Source organism: Crocodylus siamensis, chromosome 4 (genome assembly GCF_052110815.1).
Source record: "Crocodylus siamensis isolate JL-2025a chromosome 4, ASM5211081v1, whole genome shotgun sequence".
NCBI lineage: Eukaryota > Metazoa > Chordata > Crocodylia > Crocodylidae > Crocodylus > Crocodylus siamensis.
In genome coordinates, this window is record NC_143398.1 from 233,551,773 (window position 1) to 233,576,882 (window position 25,110).

The 25,110-nt window shown below is 42.5% G+C and overlaps 1 protein-coding gene across 2 annotated transcripts in view; it reads left to right on the forward strand.

Moving 5' to 3' along the window:
- DPP10 (dipeptidyl peptidase like 10) overlaps positions 1–25,110 on the forward strand; it is a 480,192-nt gene that overhangs the window by 86,318 nt on the left and 368,764 nt on the right. For both annotated transcript variants that reach the window (XM_090045899.1, XM_090045898.1), the window contains exons 2-3: positions 7,447–7,561; positions 21,103–21,198. In XM_090045899.1, the coding sequence (XP_089902025.1) occupies positions 7,447–7,561; positions 21,103–21,198 (211 nt within the window). The remainder of the gene's footprint in view (positions 1–7,446; positions 7,562–21,102; positions 21,199–25,110) is intronic.

Sequence of the window (25,110 nt, forward strand, 5' to 3'; positions counted from 1 at the left end):
GAGTCCGTGCCTTGGCAACAGAAGCAGCCCCATAGCACTGTTTTTGAAGCAGCTTCTGTATGCCCAGACACTGTGATGCTGCTGAAGGAGCAACAGCTGGGGCACACAAGCAGCTGAGGATTGTTTCTGAGGCTCTGGCATAGGTTAGATTCCTGCTCCTGCTTTCCGCCCTCCCCGCTCTTCTCTCAGTATCCCCTCCACTCCCACACTTAGTGGCACAGCCCTCAACTGGCAGAGTTAATCAAGGGTGAAAATACTGCTCATTATGCCTTTGCTTGTATCCTTTATTATCCTGGGGTTGAAGGATCAGTGTTGGAGTTTTCCAGAGAAGGCTTCTTCTCCCTTGCTACATCAAGCCTCTTTGTGCTTCTCAGAAAGGTTTATATGGTTGTAGCCATCTTATCTTCCCCCTCCTCCTCTCTCTCATCCTTTGACTACATTTACATTCATTCCCCTTCCCCTCCTCCTGCCTGTCTCTCACCTACTGACCACCTCAATTTACATTTTAACTGAATGGCATACCTACTGGACCCTTGCATACCTACTGGACCCTGGCTGCTTTATCGCTCCATCCAGGAAGAGCACAGACCAACTGCAGATGCTTCCTCAGCCTGACAAAAGGTGTTTGTGCCCAAAAGCTTGCAAAGAAGAATTTTTCCAACTATTTGAGTTAGCTTAATAAAATATATTGGATTTACCCAAACAACCTTGTTTGTCTGAAAGGGTTAGGCATTTTTATAGGCCACTAACTTCACTATAGTAGCTCCTTGTCTAGAAAACTTCATGCAGAAGAAAAGGCTTCCTTGTCCCTGAATTTGTTAGGTCCTTTTTCTCCCCAAAAAAGAATTAGATCAGTATTTGCAGTGTTTTTTCTTTGTTATGCAATACTATTTTTTCAGCAAAGGACCTAGCTTTTAATACTGTCATCTTCTTTCAACTAAATAGTGTTTAGAGGTCTTGATTTCAAAGAAGCATAGTCATGAACATATTTGTGTTAAAGCAATCCTTTGAAGTAGTGATATCATAGTTCTCTCGAGATAACTATTCTTTTTCAATACATATCTGTTTGACTTGATAGTAACTATTAATTTGTTACCTATCAACTGAGTAAAGCATGTATTACTTAGTAGAATGACTTACAGAATAAAGTTTAAGGATTGGAGTCCTTATTTTCCTGGACTCTCTCATTAAAATCAATAGTCTTCTCATGTAATTAAAGTCAAATAGTGTTGAGCCCCAAATAGTATGTGGAATATGATGCTACTTTACAATAAGGCCTGATGAGGTTTCTAAGGGTTCTTGATATAGTCTTTTGTGCCAAAACTCCCTATAGAAATTCAAGGATCCTTGACAGTGAGTGCTATAGCACTAGCAGCCCATGTTCTAGAGATGAACTATGAATCTACAACAGGGTCCAGTATTTGAGTAGCTGGAGCGGGTTGGAAAGAGCAGAAGGTAAGCAGAAATAGCCAAGGTTTGGTTTCCTATTCTGTGTGGGTCCCTGCAAGGGAGAGAGACGAGTGAACTGTCTCTTGCCAGAAGGCAGAGTTGGTAGGACCAGGTATTCTGCTCAACAGTGACCCACAGTAGCTAAATAGTGGCATCTCTTCTTCAGAAAACAGGACTTCTTTACCTGCATAAATATATGGGTGACATGAAGAAGATATCAGTAACATAGAGCCGAGGTTCCAGATCCAAGTTTAGGAATTGACCTATGAGACTCTAAACTTCTGCTCTTTTTTGTCATTATGCTAATGAATGGTTGACCTTTTAATGGTGATGTGATTTAAAAAAACAGACTTCCTGGTACAATTCTTTTTGTTATAGTCTTTTACATTAGGTTAAATATGAAGATATTGATATGTTTGTCTCATTTTTCATTATCATATGTCCAAGGTGACTTTGGATATAAGACGACCCCCGCAATAATTAGATTCTAGACATGGAAAAGTAAAGTTTTGTTATAATTTTCACTGTTTAGAGTCTAACTATTGGATGGTTGCCTTAATTTGTCCCCAGCCACAGGGAGTGGGGGAGCAGGCAGCCTGAACCCTACACCTTGCTCCGCTACATTTACCCATACTCGCCACATTGCTACTGACTCCATGGCTACGAGCAGCAGCAGCCCTGTCCGTTCAGGCTCCCATCCTGGGGCAGGGTTGGATCCAAGATGAAGCTCATTTCCCCACCCTGTTCATTGAAGGCAGAGGGGGGGACCCTCATCTTGGATTTGAGTAAATACAGTAATTCTCTAAAATGTAGGTGAACGTAATGTGATGTTACTTATGCTTATCTGTGCAGGAAGGCTTGATATGCTGGAATTAAATCGTATAGATTCTGGCCAACAATATTAAATGCTCTGTACCATGGTTTTTGGTTTTTTTTTTTTTTTATGGAATGGATGCAAACAGTAATTCTAGTAGATTCATCAAACTTACAGCTATCAATAATCACCTATGGAGGGATTTGGTCTAGGTATGCTAGTTCCAGAACTGGGATAAGAACATTCAACCATGTAAGAAAAGAGCTGAGCTAGCCCATCCCTTTCGGGTTGAGTATTATTGTTAAACATTGATTAAAAAAAAATCAGAGGCTGAAAGTCCTCAGGTCAAATTCTGCTCTTTGCAGCTTTATTTGAATTCAGTGTGTCATGCTCAGTTAACAGAAAGCAAAATGTAATCTATTTACATTAATGGTCTAAAAGCTGCTGCTTATCTACTGCCTTCTGCACAATGTTCCTGCCCATTTATTCAAGGACCATGCTAAACCAGAGCAAGTTAGTTTAAATCCCCCAAAAGATAGAACCTGTGAAAGGGATGGTGTCAGGTGCCAGAGTGTAATTTCCCTTGTATTACCTACAAATTTGCTCACCCTTAGACTTGTGTATTATTTTGCATTATGTCCACTGTGGAAATGCATATACAAGCCAGGAAGGGGTTTTATGATTATTATGGACTTCTGATTTGTGATATGAACCTGTCTGAATTAGGAGAATATGATAATACTCTGTCCTTGAATGGAGGAGAGAGTGAGTGAGAGAGCTCATAAACCCCATTTGGTCTGGGTAATTATACCTGCTACTTAATGTAATTTTTCTTTGTCAGGGGCTGTATAAGATTTCACTTTGTGCTTAAGGGTTTCTTTTGAATCCTTTCCAACGACCACAATGTTTGTATCAAAGAACACTTGTCACAACACCTTTTTGTGCCTCACCTGTTTAGGAATTTGTCAAAAACCAATATTGTATATACAGAAAGAATTTATTGGTATTACTTTGTAAGTATAAGCACCTTTTGCAGCACTCTTACTTATGCCTTGGTGACCACCTTAGAGACCTAAAATCAAAATAATATTGTAGGACTGCCTATTAACATAACTGCGTCCATACCTCAACCTGTTCTTACCTCAGTAGCTTGGGGAAGGAAAGAGGAGATGGCTCTGCTGTGGGTTCAGAAGGTTAACAATGCTGGGCTTCAGCGGATCAAGCAAGAGCGAGTTCTAAAAACAAGGACCCCAACAGAAATTTTGCTTTGTCAGTGGCTCCCTTTCATTTATTTCAGGGAGATTCTGTCACATTTGGTTCTGATGATTCATAGATTCATAGATGCTAGGGTCGGAAGGGACCTCAATAGATCATCGAGTCCGACCCCCTGCATAAGCAGGAAAGAGTGCTGGGCCTACATTACCCCAGCTAGATACACATCCAACCTTCTCTTGAATACCCCCAGGGTAGGGGAGAGCACCACCTCCCTTGGGAGCCCGTTCCAGACCTTGGCCACTCGAACTGTGAAGAAGTTCCTCCTAATATCTAATCTAAATCTGCTCTCCTCCAGCTTGTGGCCATTATTTCTTGTAACCCCCGGGGGCGCCTTGGTGAATAAATACTCACCAATTCCCTTCTGTGCCCCCCTGACGAACTTATAGGCAGCCACCAGGTCGCCTCTCAACCTTCTCTTGCGGAGGCTGAAAAGGTCCAGTTTCTCTAATCTCTCCTCGTAGGGCTTGGCCTGCAGGCCCTTAACCATACGAGTGGCCCTTCTCTGGACCCTCTCCAGGTTATCCGCATCTTTCTTGAAGTGCGGTGCCCAGAATTGCACGCAGTACTCCAGCTGCGGTCTGACCAGCGCCCGATAGAGGGGAAGTATCACCTCCTTGGACCTATTTGTCATGCATCTGCTGATGCACGATAAAGTGCCATTGGCTTTTCTGATGGTTTCGTCACACTGCCGAATCATGTTCATCTTGGAGTCTACTAGGACTCCAAGATCCCTTTCCACTTCCGTGCCACCCAGCAGGTCATTTCCTAGGCTGTAGGTGTGCTGGACATTTTTCCTCCCTAGATGCAGCACTTTGCATTTCTCCTTGTTGAACTGCATTCTGTTGTTTTCTGCCCACTTGTCTAACCTGTCCAGGTCTGCTTGCAGCTGTTCCCTGCCCTCCGGCGTGTCCACTTCGCCCCATAGCTTAGTGTCATCTGCAAACTTGGACAGAGTACATTTCACCCCCTCGTCCAAGTCGCTGATGAAGACATTAAAGAGTATCGGTCCAAGCACCGAGCCCTGCGGGACCCCACTGCCCACACTCTTCCAGGTCGAAACCGACCCATCCACCACAACTCTGGGTGCGACCCTCCAGCCAATTCTCCACCCACCGGACTGTGCAGTCATCCAAGTCACAGCCCCTTAACTTGTTCACCAGTATGGGGTGGGATACCGTGTCAAAGGCCTTCCTGAAGTCCAAGTATACGACATCCACCCCTCCTCCTGCGTCGAGGCGTTTTGTGACCTGGTCATAAAAAGAGACTAGATTGGTCAGGCACGATCTACCTGCCACGAACCCGTGCTGGTTTCCCCTCAGCATAATTTGTCCTGCCGGGCTCTCACAAATGTGAGCCTTGATGATTTTCTCAAAGATTTTGCCAAGGATGGAGGTGAGACTGACTGGCCTATAGTTACCCGGGTCCTCCTTCCTCCCCTTCTTGAAAATGGGAACCACATTGGCCCTTTTCCAGTCCTCCGGGACTTGACCCGTGCGCCACGAGCGTTCAAATATTCCCGCCAGTGGCTCTGCAATGATGTCGGCCAGTGCCTTCAGTACCCTCGGATGGAGCTCATCCGGGCCTGCCGACTTATATGATATCAAACTATAGCAATGTAGCAAACAGAGCAAGGACATCTATAGGTTAAAACCAATACCTTTGGTACTCAAAAGCTTATTGAAGAGAGTGCAGAATACAAAGTACTGGTTTAATGTGCCCACAACTTGAGAAGCAGACTTCAGCATTTTGTACTAGTTTAACTTTCCAAGGTGTAATCCCTCAGGCTAAGTACAGACATTCAAAAAGCCCAAGGCAGAATTGATTTAAATTACGTGGATTTATGTACCTGGCATTGTTTAGCTTGGTAGCAAACAGAACACACATTTGCCCTTTGGGCTAGGGACAAACATTCAAAAAGCCTGGACCTGAATTGATTCAATCTTTGCAGGTTAGTCTAACCTGGCTAAGCTGAACTGGTTTGCACCCACATGGACTTTGGACTGAAGAAATGCAGGGGACATGCTTGTAGTGACTCAGGCTAGATGCCAGGGGGTGCAGCAGCAGTCCTCCCTTCCCTTTGACAGTACTGAGCTGGGGGGGTGGCCACCTCTTGGCAGGTTGCTTTGATTAGGGCGTGGTTCCTCCCCACCCCCTCACTGTTCCTGACCAGGAGGGAGCCTGCAGGCTGATAACACAGCATTCATCAGCTCCTCTAGAAAAAGAAAGCCTCTCTTATTAGCTCAAGCTCTTCTTTAAACAGCTTTTTGCAAGGAAGGAATGGAGGGACATTACCAGGTGACATGTTGATTAGCTCTAAAAAGCCCTAAACAGACACTGTCCTGTCTGTCTTACACAAACACCTCTCAGCATTAGCTAGCATACCACATGCTGACTATGGTCTGTGCTGTAAGGGGCGGGGTGGGGGTGGGATCCTTGCTTGAGGAGTGGGGAAGGGGGAAGCCAGGCAAACCCTGCCATCTCTGCCGGAGCTTCAGCCAGGGAGTAGAGGGGCAGGTCCAGCCCTGCTCTGGAGCAGGGAGCCCTGCCCAGGGCTGCAAAGCATCTGGGATGCTGGGGGACTCTAGCTGAAGTTAAACCAGGAAGGGGTCTAGGACAGACCTTGCATAAATCAGTTTGACCCAAATCAGTTAAGTCTGATACCACATTCAACCAGGTTTATCTCAAACCAGTTTTAGCCATTGTCAGACTGATTTATGTGCACTGAATATCTATTCTATTACAGGTTTAAGCCCATTTCTGATCATTTAAACAGTTTATGTGTAATGTCTGTCCTTAGTTCTAAATCTTAGACTGAATTCTACCACTTTTAAACCAGTCGGTGTATGCTGAACTTTTGTTCTGTTATGGATATAAACTAGTGTTGTGTGCCAAACTTCTGTTCTATTATGGGTATTGACTGCTTTCTGATCACTTACATTGGTAAAAGTGTAATATCTGCACCTGGCCTCAAGAGATTATATTGATGCAAGCTAAAGTCAAGGTGTCAAATGCAAGGGTGGTTGTAGAAAGTTTGGCATCAGAGAGAAGATTTAGTTAACTATAGATGGAAAAAAGTGCTGCTTAATGAACAGGAGGGCAAAAACAATATCAAACAGTAAATCATCCAATGTCTTTTTTAATATTCTAGAACACTAAATACATATATGGTGGACACTAAATACATACACGATTCTACATGAAAGTGAAACAATGCATTGCTGATAGAGTTAAATTTCAGTTGGCTAATGGTAATAGGAGTTACTCATGTAACCAAAATGTTTAAATGTATCAGTAGCTACAGAAGCATTCATTTACTATTGTTACAAGCTGCTGTTGATTTTTATGAGTAATAGGGGAGCAGTTTGCATTAGAAATACTGTATGGAGAAGGAAGTGCTGTTCAGTTGAAAATGGAATATTTTGAGCCTCTGGCAATTTTGTAAATGTTTTCTATTATAAATAAGACGTTTAACAGCGTATATTTAAAAAGCATGTGTATTTAAACCTTTATGGTCCATACCACTTTAGGTGGAATTACAGTAAATTGCCACATTTTATTTCCATAATTAGCTTATAAAGTGCCAATTGATATTGTCCTGAAGTTTATGTTCAGCACATTTTAACACCAATCATATCTTGGACAGCTTGTATAAGCTCAATTTGATTGTCTCTTTGGGAAATGTACATAAATTTTCCAAAGAGACAATCAAATTGACCTGTGTGTGTGTGTGTGTGTGTGATATCTGCCTAAAGAGGAAACACCTTTGAATAATTAATTGAACTACTGAAAAGGGTAGGATGATGATCAGCTTACATACTATGATTATAACTATGCACAAAATAATTTATCTATACATTATTTTAGCACTATATGTAATTATGATCCTTTTTCTTTTTTAATCTCTGTAGGAGCTTGGAAGTAACAGCCCTCCACAGAGGAACTGGAAGGGAATCGCAATTGCACTGCTGGTGATTCTAGTTGTCTGTTCACTCATCACTATGTCTGTCATTCTTTTAACCCCAGGTAATCATTCTATCAATCTGTCTATTTATGTCTATTTTACTGAAGGCATTTGTGTCACAGTATAATAATCAAAATGACTTAAAGGGTAACATTAACTTTTGCCTTTGAACATTTTACTTTCTGGCTACTTGAAATTTGTTGCCCAAAGCAGGAATTCATACATGCCATGGGCCACATGGAACAGAAGGAGCTCGGTGCTGAAGCATGCATAAATCCCATTAACTTCAATGGAAGGGTTAGACAACAGCTTTATGGTGTAATTTCTATTTTTGAGGTTCATTTAGAGAAGTGTACAGGTTATAAAGCACTAAATTCTGAATATGAATAACATATAGCTAACCACACCACATGGAGAAAAGACAAAGTATTTAATAGCAAATATACAAAGACATTATAAATACCATTTCAGGCCTGTTCCAGAAAAAGTAAAGAAAAATTGACTTTGTTTTATTTATTTTTTTATTTTAACTTAATCCAAGAAATATTTCAGAGGGAATTCTTGTTTTCTTGGTATAGCAACATTTTAAGTATGATTAGAAATCCAGAGAGTAGGGAACCTTGTACATGTAAAAAAGAGATGCATCTAACTGATTTCTGTCTCTAGTACTGAAGTTAACATTCAAAACAGATTAGCTGAGCTGCTTTTTTCTGTAGTAAATATTGGCCTGAATGTATTTTCCTTTGGAAATATTCATTTGTTCTGTATTTGAATGTGCTTTAAAAATTACATAGCTCCGGGGATGCTTGCAAACTTTATTGATCAAGCTGTGTATTTTTCTGGTTTATGAGTAGTTGCACTCTTGGTTGTATTTGTGTATTTATTGCATAATAAACTAGTATACTTTGTGATTCAACCTGCATATAAGCAATAATTAACACTTGCAGATTAATCTGTATATTTTAGCCCATGAGGGTTTAAATACTACTCTAAATGAATCATATTTTGAGCTGGAAAGCATTGTAAAGGGTTTTTAGATGTGATAGGCCAAATTCATCAGTGACAAAAGTGTGGATTTCAAGTCTGACTATCACTAAACTAGCCTGCTAGACATCCTATGTGTGCAGAATCGTCTAGGAACAACTATACATGTGTGGGCAATTATTCTGGGTGGAGGACTGCTTACTGAGTTTTGGCAAGCCTTGGAGGGCTGCATGACAGGCAGCCAAGGGCAGATAAATATTAATTTTCTAAATTTTTTTACAGGCCCCATGGGCCAGATAGAATTGCCTGGCAGGCCATATTCAGCCGGCGGGCTGCATTTTGCCCACTCTTGGTATATATATTCTCTGTTTCTCTGTATCTCTATGAATATATATAGTCATTTTATTTGTCTATTTTTACATAAAGATATAATACAATATCCCACTGTCCTTATGTCTATACCCACACACACACACACACACACACACACACACACACACACACACACACATGCAAGCACGCAAATTTAAGTGTGTGTATATACATACTTTCACATGGATATAGCCCACATACATATATATATATATATATATATATATATATATATATATATATATATATATATATATAGTCTCTTCTATTCTATCCATATTAAAGAAAAAATAAAAAAATCCAGGAAAGACTAATTCGCTTGGATTTAATAATTTTTTAAACTAATGAACTTGACCTGTCATATCTAAAAACCCTGCATCTATGCTGTAGCTCAAAATAATGTCTGTGTGTGCATAAGTACGTGATATTATATATACATAAGTACATATGCAGTGTATAATGATGTAACTTATTGTGTGACAACAAGCACTGCTTCATGGAGCGGCAGCTCAGGTGTAGATGAAGGAGAGAGAGGTTGTCAAGGGGAGAAAAAGGAAGCCTGCCGGAGGTAGGCTTTTGCTTCTATTATATTAAAGAAAGGTCTACTACATATTCTGAAATGTTACTCAGGCAATGATAAAAAATGATCATTTAGTTGTCATCCATTTGAAACATACCGGCAGAAACTGAGCTGGACTCATCTAGTAAGTAAGGAGGGTTAATAAGGAGGTGTTTTTAGTAAGATTTCTTTTATTTTTCAGGAAGGACAAATTGGAAGGCATGTTGCATATCATAAAGCAGCAAACTCACCATTGTGACTGAAGTCTTTCTTTGCAAGGAAAGCATCTCTTGTTTGAGCTTTGCAAAAGCTGGACAATGGGTGCTTACATACACCTATTGTAATTTTACATCACATTTATATACCATTGTAAATTATGTTTGGATCTGGAAAAGATAGACATTGAGCATCTCTGAAGTAGTAGGCATTATTACAGTTTGTCATCACCAGAGATGCATGTAGGCAGCACTGTACCTAGACTTGTGGTGGCCCCAGGCAAACTTTTAATATCGGTCCCCTCTTTGCCAGAGATGATGATGATAATAATAATAATAACCATTACTATTTTGGGGTCCCCTTTCTGTCCAGACCCTGGGCAGCTGCCTTGTTTGCCCATGCCTGTGTCCAGGCCTGTGTGTAGAGGAAGAGGGGAGGAAAGTGGGAATAGCCTCAGGACAGAAAAGAGGAGGACAGAGGACACAGAAGAATTAAACTGGTGTGACTTACACTGATACTGTTTTAGCTTTGATTCTTTTAGGGGTATTCTTCACTGGATTGAGCGATATTTCTGGTTTGGTGGTTTTTCCTGTTCCTGCTTCCTTGTACACCAGGGAAAAACATTTAATCTGTCCACACCCTAAGCTGAATGATTAATACTAGTCCATCCAAAAAAACCAGTAGTTCTAGATTGAAGGTTTTTTAAAAACATTATGGCTGTGTACAGAGGTTCAAAAAGCTGGAGCAGGAATCAACCTAAATTTACACAGTTTTCTGTAAGTGGCCTAGTTTAGATTGGTAGTGAGCAGGATACGCATTCACCCTTTCGGGAGAGAGTGTGGGGCTCACAGGCTGCCTGCAGTGGCCAAGACCCGCAGGTTGGGGATGTTTCTGCATGCCTTCCAGCATGCTTCACAGGTAGGCCTGTGTGAAGCAGCTACTATTTGCTTTGGCTATTGCTGATTTGGGGGACGGTGATTTGATCTGGTGCTTCAAATCACTGTCCCAAATCAATTTGGCCAAAACTGATTTGGAGATTCGGCTGCTGCCGAATCAGCCAAATCTCTAAATCACACAGGCCACAGCTTCCGGCTCTGGAAAAAAAAAAAAAAGCCCCCGCTCACTGGCTGCTGCCGTGTGGGGAATGATCCCTGCTGCTCCCCTCTGCCCCATGCCACATCTGCCATGAGCTCCCCAACCCCCACCTGCTCTTCCACCCCTACCCCATGGCTGCCCCACCCGCCCCAGGTCAGCCCTTTAAAAAAAATAAATAGATAAAATAAAAAAACACCTGCCACTCACTGGCTGCTGCCCGGTAGGTGGTGGTGATCCTTGCTGCCCCACACTGCCCCACACCACATGGGGGGGCTCTGCCATGAGCCCCCAGAAGCCCCGAAGCCATTGCAGGAGCCGGTGAGTGTTTTTTTTTTTTTCCTTGTTTTTTTATTTTTATTTTTTTTGAAGGGCTGGGAGCTGGGGCTGGGGTAACGGGTGGGGGTCAGGGAGCTCATGGGAGAGCCCCCCACATGATGTAGGGTAGTGGGGTCAGCAGGGATCTCCCCGCCACTGGCAGCACCTGGTGGGTAGGGTTTTTTTTAAGGGCTGGGAGGTGAAGTAGTTGTGGCAGCAATGGGGGGGCTGGGGGAGAGCGGGCAGGGATTGGGGGTCAATTGGGAGGTTGTGGGAGCAGGCAGGAGAAGGGGCTTGGCAGGGGTTCCCTCATGGTCCACTCCTGCATCCTCCACCCCCCCTTCGCCTGCCCCCTACATTGCAGCTCGGAGTCCGGGTCCAGTTCCCCGCTGCAGCCAGCAGCAACTTCCTGAATCACTGTAGCTCTCTGAATCTTTTCCAAATTGATTCAAAGATTTTGAATTGATTTGGACCTTTTAATTGGTCCCTTGATTCTATTCAGATTTGGTGATTTGGCCACCAAATTGGACCGAATCTCCTCTGAATTGAATCGGGACCTGAAGCTTTGCACAGCCCTATCCACAGGTTCCCCAGGTTTCTGGAGACTTCCAAGTACAGCTGAGCACCTGGGCCACCCATGACTGGCTGCCAAGCATGGGCAAGCATGACCCCAACCCCCTGGCAAATCACTGCAGACTCTCCCACATGCCTAGCCCTAGGCTACTAAAAAAGTCTCAGAGTGAGAACCATCTAGTCTGAATTCACATGCCTCCATGTTCTGGCCTGCCTGAACCCTGCTGTAGCATCTCACTGCCCATGTGCAAGAAGGAAGGAAAATCCAGGAGCTGCAGCATGTCCTGCTTGTTGCCCTGCACAAGTCTCACTGTGGGACATCAGACATGCCCACCTCAGCATAATGGGGCAGCTGGTCACCATGGGACATAGGCCCCTCAGCTAGCAGCTGGATGTCCTGCATGGGGCCATCTACTGCTTCCTGCACCCAACAAGCATCCTAGACTGGGCCCCCAACTTTTATGTGACTGATGAGGATGAAGCCACTCAGGTTGCCATGCAAGTTGGAGTCTTCTGGCCTTACCTCCAAACCACTGAGCACCAGTTTTGGGCCCGTACCACCAACAGTGAATGGTGGGAATGGATTGTCCTGGACACCTGAAACAATGAACATTGGGTCCAGACCTTCTCCATGCACTGGGCCACCTTCATGGACATCATTGTTCAGTTAACCCCCCACATTGTGTGCCAAGAGATCAGCATATGGCTACTCCTCACCTAGAGAAGTGGGTAGCAACTGCCATCATGAAGCCTGTCACCCACAGCAGTCTCCTCCAGATTGCCAACCAGTTTGGCTAGTCTATGGCTGGAGAGGCAATCTGGGAGGTGTGTCCTGGCACACTGCTTCATTCGCCTTGTCAACCCACAGGAGGTAGTTGCCAGCTTCCACCACATGGGCTTTCCTAATTGTGTGGGCACTTTGGATAGTACCCAAATCCCCATCTTTTGCCTGCCCAATGCCCAGCTGTTCATCAGTGGCAAGGGCTTCTTCTCTGTCACCCTGCAAAGCATCATCGACCACCATGCTGCTTCACCCACATCTTCACTGGCTGGGCAGGCAGTACCCATGGTGTCCACATCTTCTGCAATTCTCCACTCCCTGAGATGATGGGCAATGGGTGCTACACTCCTGGAGTCCCCAAATTCATCATTGGCACCATCATTGTCCCTCACCTCATCATCAGGGACCCAGCTTACCCTCTCCTGCCCTGGTGATGAAGCCATGTGGTGGGCAGCTGGATTGCCAGAAGGAGTACTTCAGCTACTGCCTGACAGGTTCATCCATGGTCTGTAGCAGTACCCATGGGGTCTCAGTGTTGATGGGTGGGTGAGGGTCTGGCTGTGAGGGGGTGGAAGAGTGGATGGACAGAAGGAATGGTGGGTGGGTATAGGTGCAGGTCCTGGCAGTAAAGAAAAGCTGCAGGTTTCCCTCTCACTGTAGCTAGGTGCAGCCCCTGCTCCAGAGTGACTGGGGCTCCACTGGCCAGGCCAGCTCCATAACTTCAAACTTTGCAGGGCTTCCAGCAGACACCCTGTGATTCTGGCAATGCCCTCTGCCATGGCCTGGAAATTTCCAGTGTCCTCTTTGGGCAACACAAAGGCAGCTGGTCACACCCCACCTTCTCCTGAAGTTTCCAGGGGCATCTGCCTGCTTGCCCTAGCTTAGATGGTGCCTTCCCCTCTGCTTTAGTAGTTCAGGACCCTGTAGCCAAAAAAGCTTTGCAGCACCTCAGGTGCACATGGCCTGGGTACCTGCTAGCAGTGGCCAAGTCACAGAGATCACAGGGTTGCCTCCATGCAGACCCAGTCCCAATGTTTTTCCATCAACCTGACCCACCAGAGGTGAGCCATCCGCACCAGCTCCTGCTCAGGGGAGGGGGAGGTCATCCATACTGGGATCCAGGTTTCAGGGTACCTGGCTCTGGCTTCTGAGCTGTGGTGTCAAAGCCAGTGTCAGGGTTTCTGGGACTTCACCCAAGCATGTGGGCGTGGGGGTCCCTGGCTGGTTGTGCAGGAGCCAGGGTTGGGCTCCATAGGGTGGGACTAAGCACAGGGTTTCTCCTGTGCTTAGTGTTGGATCTGTGTGTACATCATAGGGTGCTTCATGATAGGGTGTGGGGGCATAGCCTGGGGACTTGGCTGCCCAGGTTCTGGGGCTCGTGCAGGGGACACAGATGCTGCTCTTCCCCCTGTTGCCTGTCTGCAGCTGATAGATGGCCAGAGGCAGGGCTGGGGAGAGAAGCTGTACTGACTTGGCTCTGGGAGAGCGCAGGAGCGGAGCCAGCTGGGCAGTCAGCTGAATCAGCCAAGTGCAGGCCAAGTGCTAGTGTGCCTCCCTGCAAGGGAGGGGCAGTGGGGGCCACAGAGGAGGCTGTGATGCCAGAGGACAGCAATCTAATTTGAACTGATAGGGAACCGGTGGAGAAGTTTGATGCACCTGTCTAACCTAGATCTATCTGATTTGAGCGTACCTTGAACTAGGACTATTTTAGACTATTTGCACCATTTTTAGACCAATCTTTGTGCACCGAACTTCTGTATGGTTACGGGTATAGCCTGATTTCCAAATACTTTGACCAGTCTAAGTGTAATTTCTGTACCCGGCCTATAGTGCATCGCAGGGCATATGAACTCGCTCTCTTATACCTGGAGCTTTGGCAGACGTATACGATACAAACTTCAAACAGTAATTGAATTCAGAGTTACTGCTTCAAACACGGGGCTAAATGCTATGTAAGATGAAAGTTATTGAAGAGCTTGACAAATATTTTTTTCATTTTCTTTCTTAAAGGGCATGATCAGTGTTAGAAACCAAGTGGAAATTCTTGATACATATTAAAGAAGTTCTAGTATGAGTTGTAGAAAGAAAAGTTGAAATTGTATCATTAATTTGAGCAAATTTTCATTAAGCCGCTAATTGTGTAGTGCTCGTAATATCGTATGTTAAGTTAAAATTAAAGTTTATCTGTGTCATTTACACAAGAGAAGGGTATCCCTACTTGTGTTTTTATTTAGGTCTTCACAGTGAAAAAAACTCATTTCATTGTTTGCTCATATTGTGAATATCCATCAGTTTTTAAATTTTCCCAGAGCCTTTGAGTTAAATTCGAGTCGGCTATGCTCGGGTTTTGCTGAGAAGAAGAATTTTAGCTTGTTAGTTACTGTACTGAGTGTGGAGAATGATTCGTGTTGATGTTCCTATCTTGGCTCAAGTTTTTTTCCTCAAACTAATGTTAGGGACTGCAAATAAGACTCTGTTGTCATCATAGTGTTTTGCTTTCATATCATGCTTTTCCTCCACAGATATTAAAGTACTTTAAAAAGGCTTTATAGGGCCAAATTTAAGCATAAAGTAGCATAGAATCCCGCTCATTGTCAGAGCTGGAAACGGGCTCCCAGTCCAAGGCCTGTCTGCTGTGATATCTCCAGTGACCCTGTTTTTAGATTGTGGTCAGGGTCTTTAGAAATACAATCACAAGTACAAGTTCAAAGTGACTGTCCACTTTCAGTTGAGTATAGGAGATTATGGTTAATGGCCATTGTTAGTTTGCTCCCGAAGCAGATGAGCATGATCATGGGAATGGTGCAAGTTGTCTACAGGGTCTGAATGAAGTCACAAGGCTTCCTCTGCTAAATGTGGTCAAAAAAGTGTGCGAGTTCATGGTTTCTCAAAGGAAGCAGCCTGCCTTTGTGTGTGTAGATCAATTGTGAACCAATGCTTTTCATCTCTAGAGTTGGAAGTAGTGGCAAAGAAAGAGATCTGAAAATTAAGGGAGAGGAAAAGAAGCGATCTTTGGACTGAACCTACACATAACGCTGTTTTTCTTTGTTCTCTTTATACTGAAGTCTAATGGACTAATGGGGAGACCTGTTCATAGTCACAGCTACAGACATTTCTGTTACCTACCTACATGTTATTTTAATTTCTTCCGTTATATTTAAAATTCTCTTTGGTCCTTTCATAAAATCATTCTTAAGTAACATTTCTGAGATTGATGCTTCACACTGCACTTTTATTTCACTATTTGTTCGCATCGTACAAAATGTTGCATGTTGTTGTTTTCATCTAAGAATTTGGACTTAGTCCAAAGAGAGAGAGCCTAGGTTTCAGGTACAGGAAGCAGAAGGCTTCTTTGTAAAGTATGGAAGTAGCTTGGCTCATGAATGCATTTGTACATATGGCTCTCCATTCCCACATGATACGCTCTTGGCTGTGTTTGTCCCTACGAATGACGATGCTAGTTCAAAAGGCTGTGTAAAAAGTTGGCAGGCTCGAAGTAGGGATGCAGGGCTCTTTTAGTGAGATGTATTCATATCAGGTATTTGAACCATGTATACAGAAGTAAGGTAATTACTACCGAGTCAGAGTGGCAAATTAACTGTATTCCACCTGGGCTTGGAGTATCTCTTAAGGTAGAGGAAAGAGGGAGATTAGCAATGAAGATTCTCCAGGGAAACCCTAGGATCAGCCAACTATAAAGAGAATGCTTAGACTGCAAATGTTTGAATAAAGCAAATCCACAGTATAAATTTGGATTATATCCAGCAGGTGAATATTCTGTTCCGGGCCAGGCTGATACTCCCCCTTGTTACAGTTTTCCACCTGACTTTTTAAATCAACAGGAATGGAGCCCAAGGCTTTTTTTTATATATGGACACCTGTATGCTAACAAGACTGAGGCCACTCATTTGCTTTGTAAATTAGCAAACTGCTTTTCATCAACACCTACCTTCCATCAACCTATTTCCCCCTTTTCATGCATAGCAAGTACAGTAAACCATCATTAATTCTCACTTTACTTCTCTGTATACCCAGTACTTTGTCTCAATAAACTGATGTCTCTTTCTAAGGCTCAGCCACTATTTAAAAACAAGATGTCGTCCTGAGTTGGTATATTATAAGGATATAATTTCTTACACAAAGTAAACAAGTATAATTGCTAGACTACTACATGAGTTACTAAAATAATTACAACTCAGCTATTCTCATTTAATAAGTATGCAATAGTTATGAGGAACTAGTACTTCTTTAGTTGTCTTGTCATTTATTCACAGATAATCAATAGTACACATTAGTGCATTTCTACTCCATCTTATTTCTGTCAAAAATCACAAAAAGATTGGCTTTTGTATATAAATGTACTCAGGTTGTTGAGCTGTTTGTTTGTTGAATAGCACAGGTATGTAGCAGGGTGGCTTATTTTCAATACCTGAATTTTACACTGACTTGTAATCCACCTTCTTTTTCTGTCTCTCACATGCGTGTATGTACCTTTATAATTTTTCAGCTTGAAAAATAAAAGTCCATCAAGTTACTATGCCTTTTAGAAGGGTCCTCTCTTCAGTGAATAGTTCAATAAAGTCTAAAATGGAAATGGGTGAGAGTATAGTATTCCCTAATGTGATAATAAGTATTAAGTGGGAAAAGACTGCCTTTAACAATAGACAGAAAATATAGTGTACAGTGTGCATACCAATTCATATATACACAGAAACAATTCACCTACTTCAGTATCCTACAAAGCTTACATGATGAATAGTTCTTCTAGCCATGTACAAGCTAAGCATTTTGGAAATTTAATACAGCGTTTCTGAGTCTTTTGATGTCAAACCAACATTTTCCTCAGAAATGACATAATTGAAGATCAAGAGTGAAGGCGATATCAAAGCTTCCAACCTGGGTTTCATTTCGGTAGTAGTTTAGCATTAGATTGAAGTTACTTTTCAAATGCTGCTTAAAAAAAAATAAAAATGGAAGATCCCTATTTTTTCAGTTAATGGTTAAACAGGATTCATAGAAATGCTCACTTCAGTTTCAAAAGCTAGTTTCAAAAGCTTAGTTTATATAAAAATGAGTTAATAGGTATTAGGGATGTGAATGGTTAAACATTTAATCATTTAACCAAGCAGCCCAGTGATAACTGGTTGTGGCTTACCAGTTATCGTTTAGCATAGGGTGGAGCAGGGCAGGGCGCAGCCTGGCAGGGAAGGGGAAAGGGAAGCCGCAAGGTGTCCCAGCAGGAACTGGAAGGTAGCGGGGCAGAAGGAATGAGTGAGGAGGAGGGGGAAGGACGAGGGGAGACTAGTACTGGTTAGTCTGCTCCCTAACTTCCAGCATCAGCTGTGCCCGAGTGGGTCTGTGCACAGGCCCTGGCTCCCTGCACTGCTCGGGGCAGGTGGCTGCAGCCCCTTCCCATGGCAGGGCAGGCACTGGTCCAGGGTATGTGTTATTAATTAATCATTTAACCAATGTCATTAGAAGAGGTTTAAACTGCACTTTTAAAATGATATTTACATCCCCAATAGGGATGTAAATGATAAGAATCCCAAGCAAAGTGCCTGCAGATTTCTTTTCTTACGTCACTTCCTTACATTGTCACGTTTAATTGATTTAATACGGTATTTAATAAAGTATTGAGGAAAGCTAGGGATTCAAATCAAGAAAACAATCTGGCACCCTAGTACGATTGGTGAACTTGATTGATAATTAGCAAACTACTCCAGTTGATAGGGTTATAGCAAATGGAAACAGCTTTATGGAAGGTTAGAAGGTGACTTCTTTAAAGATGACTAATAGCACCAGTTCTATTTAACAGTTTTACAAGCAGTTCAGAACTGCGATAGAGATGCCTTGTGTCAAAAAGAGCAAGTAACAGCAGAAAGACAGATTGAGGGTAGCTGGTAGTCTGGAGGATGCTGCCAAAAAGCAAAAGGAATTGAATAGGGTGAGGGAAATGGCAAGGAGAAAAGTCTGGAAATGTGTCCTTAGGAAGTATTGAGTATTGCTTCAGGAGAGAGAAAATATCTTACCAAAATATTCTTTATATCATATACTTGTGGAACCAAGGAAGGGCAAGGAGTTGGTAGCGATGTGCAGGAGTTTGAAGATAAAAGGTCAGTGTGCGGTAGCAATAAGAAAAAAAGATAATAAGGTCCCATGGCATAGAAACAGGGAGATAAGGTACGAATGGAGAAAAAATAAGTTTAAAAGCCCTGGTAAAACTGCTTTTGAAATGCTATGTCCAGTATTAGAGTTATTTTTTTTAATATATGCAGATTCTTGCAAAGTTATAAAAGACTAGACTAACCAGCGACACAGCTTTTGTGGCGATTAGAAGGTCTGTTTTATGAGAAAAAGCTTTAAGAGCTATATGTGGTAAGCCTTGAGAGAGACTCAAATGTGAGAGAGCTGACTAATGTTCCTAGCAACTAATTTTTGGGAAAAACCTGGGCACGTTCGTAGAGTACGCCATAATGTGAGGTCATGCTCAGAATTTTGTTAAGGATAAGTTTAGAGCTTATGTGCAAGGGGGGAGATTTTTTCAAAGCAGCCGGCAGGCTGTGAAGAAATGCTAAGAGAAATAGCTGAAGCAAGCAGTATTGACAAAGTGTAAGAGGACAGAAATTCATCTGGGAGTTGATTTTAGGAGGCTTAAGCCAGAACCTTGCTCTCTAAGAGCAAAATCCTACTTCCAGTGAAGTCAGTGAAAAAACTGCTATTGTCTTCATTTACTCCAGTAAGGCTCATGGCTTTCACCCCTGAGTGTATTGCTGGATATTTCTTCTGTAAAACCAATGGCTTTTTTTTTTTTTTTTTCCTGTTAGAAATACATGGGGGCAGGTGAGCAAAAGGGGAGGAGGACTGCCACTTGCCCACTGTCATTCTAGTTTGTCTGTTGTTTCCCCCCTTTTAAAAATAACAACTTGTCATTGGAAATCTGAAAAGCCAAAATTTGAAGAAAAAAAAGCAATTAGAACCCCTCTTCCTGCCCAGTGTTTCGAGTGCAACAAAAAAGAAGCATTCACATCCTGGGATTTGGGGAGGTTTATTATGTAGGGGCCTTGTTACACATTAATTTGGGGCAGTTCCTGGAGCTCTCCTCTTCTCGTCTGGATTGCCCACACATTAACACCTGAAACTAGTGCTCATTAGGGGGCTCAAAATTATGCCACGCCAGGGCAGGATTAACTCTGATCCATGTTACTCAGTGTCCCAGCTCCGGGTGGGGGCACTGGGGGAGCCCCAGGCAGCAGGGAGAAGCCCAGAATGGGGGCGATTCTTCAGTCATCCAGGCCTTGAAGTATGACTGCTCCAAAATCAAGCTGCCGCTAACTGATCAACATTTATGCAGCTCACAGAGTAACATGTAACAAGGCCCTAGGAAGCAGAAGGAAATGTGAGCTCAATACAGTATTGATGTAATCTACTGGTAGCTTGTGTAATACTGATTAAACTGTGATTTAAAGAGCTGACCATGTACATGTTTAACCTTGGTACTGTGAGATAAATATGTATTTGCTAATATCTGGGAAATACATATTACAAACTCTGCCAAAAGCAATGACCTCCTTCATCTGCCAGTGATCTAAATGAAACTAATAGCTGTGGTATGACAAACATTAATTGAGCCGTTGGGTCCTAACAACAAAACATCATTTTAAGGTTTATCTTTTATTGGACCAGCTGTAGAGTTGAGAGGGGGGAAAAAGGTCTTTTTTGGACCATCACAGCTATAACAGCACTCCAACCCTGCCACATTTCAGACTAACAGTGCTCATGACTTTAAAGTATTAAGGTTCATATTGAGTTTCGCAGGGCTGTCAGGGTGAGGGGAGGGCAGACTGGTTCTGTTCACTTAATATTTAAATATTTATAACAAGGAAGCTTCATTCTGAAATGGTTGTTTTCTGGCAGTCCATGTCTGTATACAATAAAACAATCATTTGTACACATGCTTGTGCTGCAGCGTCTGGTGCTTTTAAAAAGTACCCGGCGCTGCGGCGCATACAGTTGTATGAGTGGCAAAATGCACATCAGGGCTGAGAAAATGGCAATGGCGCACTTTTGAACTGAAAGTCCGTGAAGCTGTTTTAGTACAAAAGTGCACCGTCGCCGTTTTCTGCACGCTGATGCCCATTTTGCTACTTATACAACTAACTGCATGTGCCGCAGCGCAATGCACGTTCAGCTCGTGTGCAGAGTAGACTTGATTCACCTAGTCTGCTCCAACCCACTGGATCTCTGGCATGTTGCAGGACAAAAAGGTAGGTTTAGAAATATCCATTAATGAAATCAATGTGGGTCTGATTCTGCAGTGTCCATACCGGCACTATCTTCACTGTTTTGGAGGCAGAATTTCAAAGCGCTAGAGCAGGACACAGGGGTTCTGTTCCTACTCCTGCCCCTGGGGGCCTCGATGAATTTGGGCAACTTGCTTTACTTCTCTGCGTCTCAGTTTATGATCTGTGAAATGGAGAAACAGGCATCTCCTTTTGCAACGAGCTGTTATATCTGCTGAGGAAGCATTCTGTAGGAAAAGTAAAGCCTATTATTAGCTTCAGTAGGAGTTTTGCCTGTTTTTGAGATGCAAAATCCAATGTTATAATCACCACAATTTCTAATTGAAATGTAAATGTGTGTAGATTTTTTTTTTTTTTTTTTTTTACTGGAAATATTTAACGTGGTGCTTTTCATTTCTTTATTTTTAGATGAACTTACAAATTCATCAGAAACCAGATTGTCTCTAGAAGATCTTTTCAGAAAAGAGTTCATCATTCATAATCCAGAAGCCAAATGGATTAACGGTATGTGTATATGTTCCTGAGAGTTTTCATACAGAGAGAACATTTTGAAATCTGCTATCATTAGCAAGGCTAAGAGAGAGGTTCGTTTTAGATTTTGAATGCTTTTGACATTGACTGTGGTCCTGGTTTTTCCTGTGGTTGTGTACTTGTAGTACGCTTGGATATCTAGAAACCTTCTAAAGTTTCCATTTATGGTGTTACAACTACCAGTTCCACATTACTTGCATATGTGAATCCATGCAAACATGAAGAAAACTCCTAAAACTAAACCTAATGTATGAGTTCACATCAAAGCAAAGTTTTTCCCACTTCTAAAAATAGTAAAAGCCTAAACTGTTCTCATAGATAACATTTGTAAGCACATTTTAGATTGGCTTTCCATATGTTTGCATAGTTAATAGTTATTTTCTATGCTTATGAATTATATTAAAGATTCTGTTTGATTGCTTTTAGAATTATACAGTCTCCTAAAGAACAATACACAGTGTTAATATGAGTCCTGTCACCTGAAACAGCCTTTGAATCATGTAATTGAAATTTCTATTGTTTTTTTCTTGATCAGATACAAAGTTGCACTTTTTTTTTTCCTGTTAGCAAGACATTTACAAATAAGAAAGATAGAGTCTATCTGTTTTGTGTCATTATAATTAGAAGGCAGGGTAGATAATGCTTTATAATAAATCCTTTTCTTGTTTGTCTCCTTACTGGTTGATTTTGTGGGGAGTGACTTCTGGGAGAGTGCTATGCCAGGCTGACTTTCTCCATGAAAAGGGGGGCCTGTAATTTCTTCTTAGCCAGAAAATGGGGTACGCCTCTGGGTGCTGGCAGAAACTCCTGTGCTGTTCCTGCAAGGTCCACTATAACAGCAGTGGAACTGAAGCATCCTGGGATAGGAAGCTATCCCAGGGCAACCTCAATCTGTTCTTTGGGGAAGTGGCAGCACAGTGAGGAGAAACTTGGGGTTTCAGGGGTCCCCTTGGGATGGGTTTGTGTATCATTCAAGGTGCTACGAGCATGAGGAATAGCAGCAAGCTTTGGGCAAAATGCAGTGATGCAAGAGGAGTGTCTTGAAAATAGGGCATCTTGTCATTTGGCTGTCATGTACATGAATTAAGGGTAGTGAGAGTGGTTTATCTGCTGCATTGATAAAGTCAAAAGTGGCTGCTTAAAGATTCCCTCCCGGTATCCACCTTTGATGTCAGTAATCATTAGAAATGTGGATCAATAGCATGATGCTAAAAGACACAGCCTGCTCTAGAGACTGATGTGGAATCGCATCTGTCAGTGGAATCGTTGTGCTTTTAGGTATCTAGAATCATTGTGCTGTTGACAAGGGAAGAGATGGGGAGAGGTTGTCTGAAAATGAAGCCTGTGATAAATGTCTGCCTGGTTTGGTCCAGCTCTGTTGGCTGGTGGGCATGGCTCAGAGCCCAACCTCTACCTAAGCCCACTACTCCATCTATTGAGAGGTAGGCTGGCAAAAGTACTGACAGCATCCTGGAACACCTGCGTTAATGAAAAGATTCCCAATACGCTCGGTGCAGAAGAGAAAGGGAAAGCTCCCGTCATTGTCACATCCTCTGTGCTGCTTTTCTGTGTCTGTGCTGTTCCTTTGTGCCTTATCCCATGGCAATATGAATCTCCTCTTTCCTCTGGTTCATGTTGCGACTTTCTTTATCTAGTAGAAGAGTCGCAGTGGAGGAATGGGAATTGGGTCAGCAGTCCTTGGTGCCACCTTCAAGAGGGGGTAGGCAGGGAAGAACAAAAATAGCCACTGCTGCCTTGGCTGCCCAGGGTGCAGAGGTGCTCTGTAATACCACCTGTTTTATAGAGGGTTCCTATTTCCTGCCTCCCAGGACAATGCCCTGAATTACTTGGGTTATGGAGTATTTGGAGACGAGCTTGTTCCCGGTCTCTGTTGACGCAATTCTATTTTGTATAAGTAACTAAGCATTCGCTGAAGGAGATGGAAACAAAGTATCCAATCTACTAACAAGAATTGCCCTCTTTGACTAAATACTTCATACAATGTGGGTGGGCCCTACCAGGAACGACTGAGAGTGGTCCCAGCCGATTCAATAGCCCTGTTTCTGCCTGGCTTAGGGCAGGGATTGGAACTATAAGCGCCCATCTCTTTGGTGACTGCAGTAACCACTAGGATGTACTGTATTAGGAGATGGGTCACTCTTATTCCATTCTGTTGGAGCTACTTTCCTTTGTATATAATGCTTAAATGGACATCGAGGTAGAGGACAAGTGAGAATGTCTCTCTATCATGGTGGTTAGGATGCTCCCTATTGGGCAGTGGGCTGAATGGGTTCAAGTCTCCTTAAGCAGAGGTACGGGATTGAAGATTTAAAAATGGCCATTTTTATGGAAGCTGAGGGCTCTAACCTTAACTTATTGGATAAAAGGAGATATTGTTACTGCCACTACCATTAGTAATACTGTTATGTATTTACCCTTCTTTGCCCTAAAAAAAAATCTCAGTGAAACTATTTGGAAAATTTGATCAGAACTTCATTTTTTTTCCCCCTAATAAATGTATTGTTCATCAAAAGCGTTCAGTTCATCTCTAAAACAAATGAACAATTCAATCCCTGTGGTCTTTGTCTTTCTTTTAAAAATAGTGGCTTTTCTTCTCAAATAAAATTACAATAAGAATAGAATTAACATTAATTGTGATCTGTAAAGGTAGTTTACTTACCATTTAGAGATACGCTTAGTACTGTACAGGTTTCATCATTAGTCCTATTATCTTGCTACCGAACAGATATTAAACGCTTCTTGCCTAATAATCTTGCAAGCTATTAATAAAATGTGTACAATGTAGCTCTGAGGCATGAAATATTCATTATTTCTAAAGCAAGGGAACATAACTTATTAACGTGGCATGGATTGACTTCATGACTTCTACTAAATATTATTTATATATAGCACATGGCTGAGTATTGCCATTTTGGGCTCAGTTCTAGAGTTCATACTGAGACAAAATTCCTCTTAGCTTCAGTAGGAATTTTGTCAGAATGAGGATTAAAATAAGGATTTGGTGATAACTGAATGGCTTAGTGCACAGGGTTGTTTTTTGTGAAGCTATTATTAATTCATATTTATTTATTTGATATACACGCCACCCTTCCCAACAAAACAACTTATAAAACTATAGACAGAACAAAACAGGTAAATAAAGCAATATATAACATGTATGGAGGATGGTGGCCATATCCAAATCTGAAAGAAAAGGTTTCAGCCTTCTAACCAGATGACATTGCTAAAAGCCATCCTTGCAACCTGGAGACCCAAGTGCAGTGGAAGATTGAGGGACACCATGCGGCTGCAAACCTGCCTGACAAGGTGGTACTGAACCCCATCAATATACAAGTCTCAGTCCCTCCCAGGTCATGTAGACTGCCTACCTTTGTCTTTTCTGGATTAATCTTCATTTTGTTTACCTGTATCCAGTCAACAACTCTACCCAGACAATGAGAGAGGACTGAGACTGTGGGACCACCATACTGATGATAGCTCATTCTAAATCAATGCAAAAATCTCACTTACTGGCTTCATGTGAACATTGGACAGAAGGGGTGACAGAATGGAGCCTTTGGGAATCCTGTAGGGAAAGTCCCAAGGTAGTGATGAACTCTCACCCTGCAAAGAAAGAGGGAAACCAATTAAAAGAGGTCCCGGGAATACCTGCCAGCTCATACAAATGCTTTATCGGCACGTTAAACTGAAGATGAAATTACAAATTACACTTAGATCATACTAAGACACTTAAAACATAGTGTTCACACGTTAAATCTGTTAACTTGTGTTAAGTGCCCCGAGTGTCTCGCAGTTATGCCATTTCAGGTGCGGGTCACCTCTGGGCTGTGCTACCTAGCTCATGTTACATTAACTTCAGTTTGT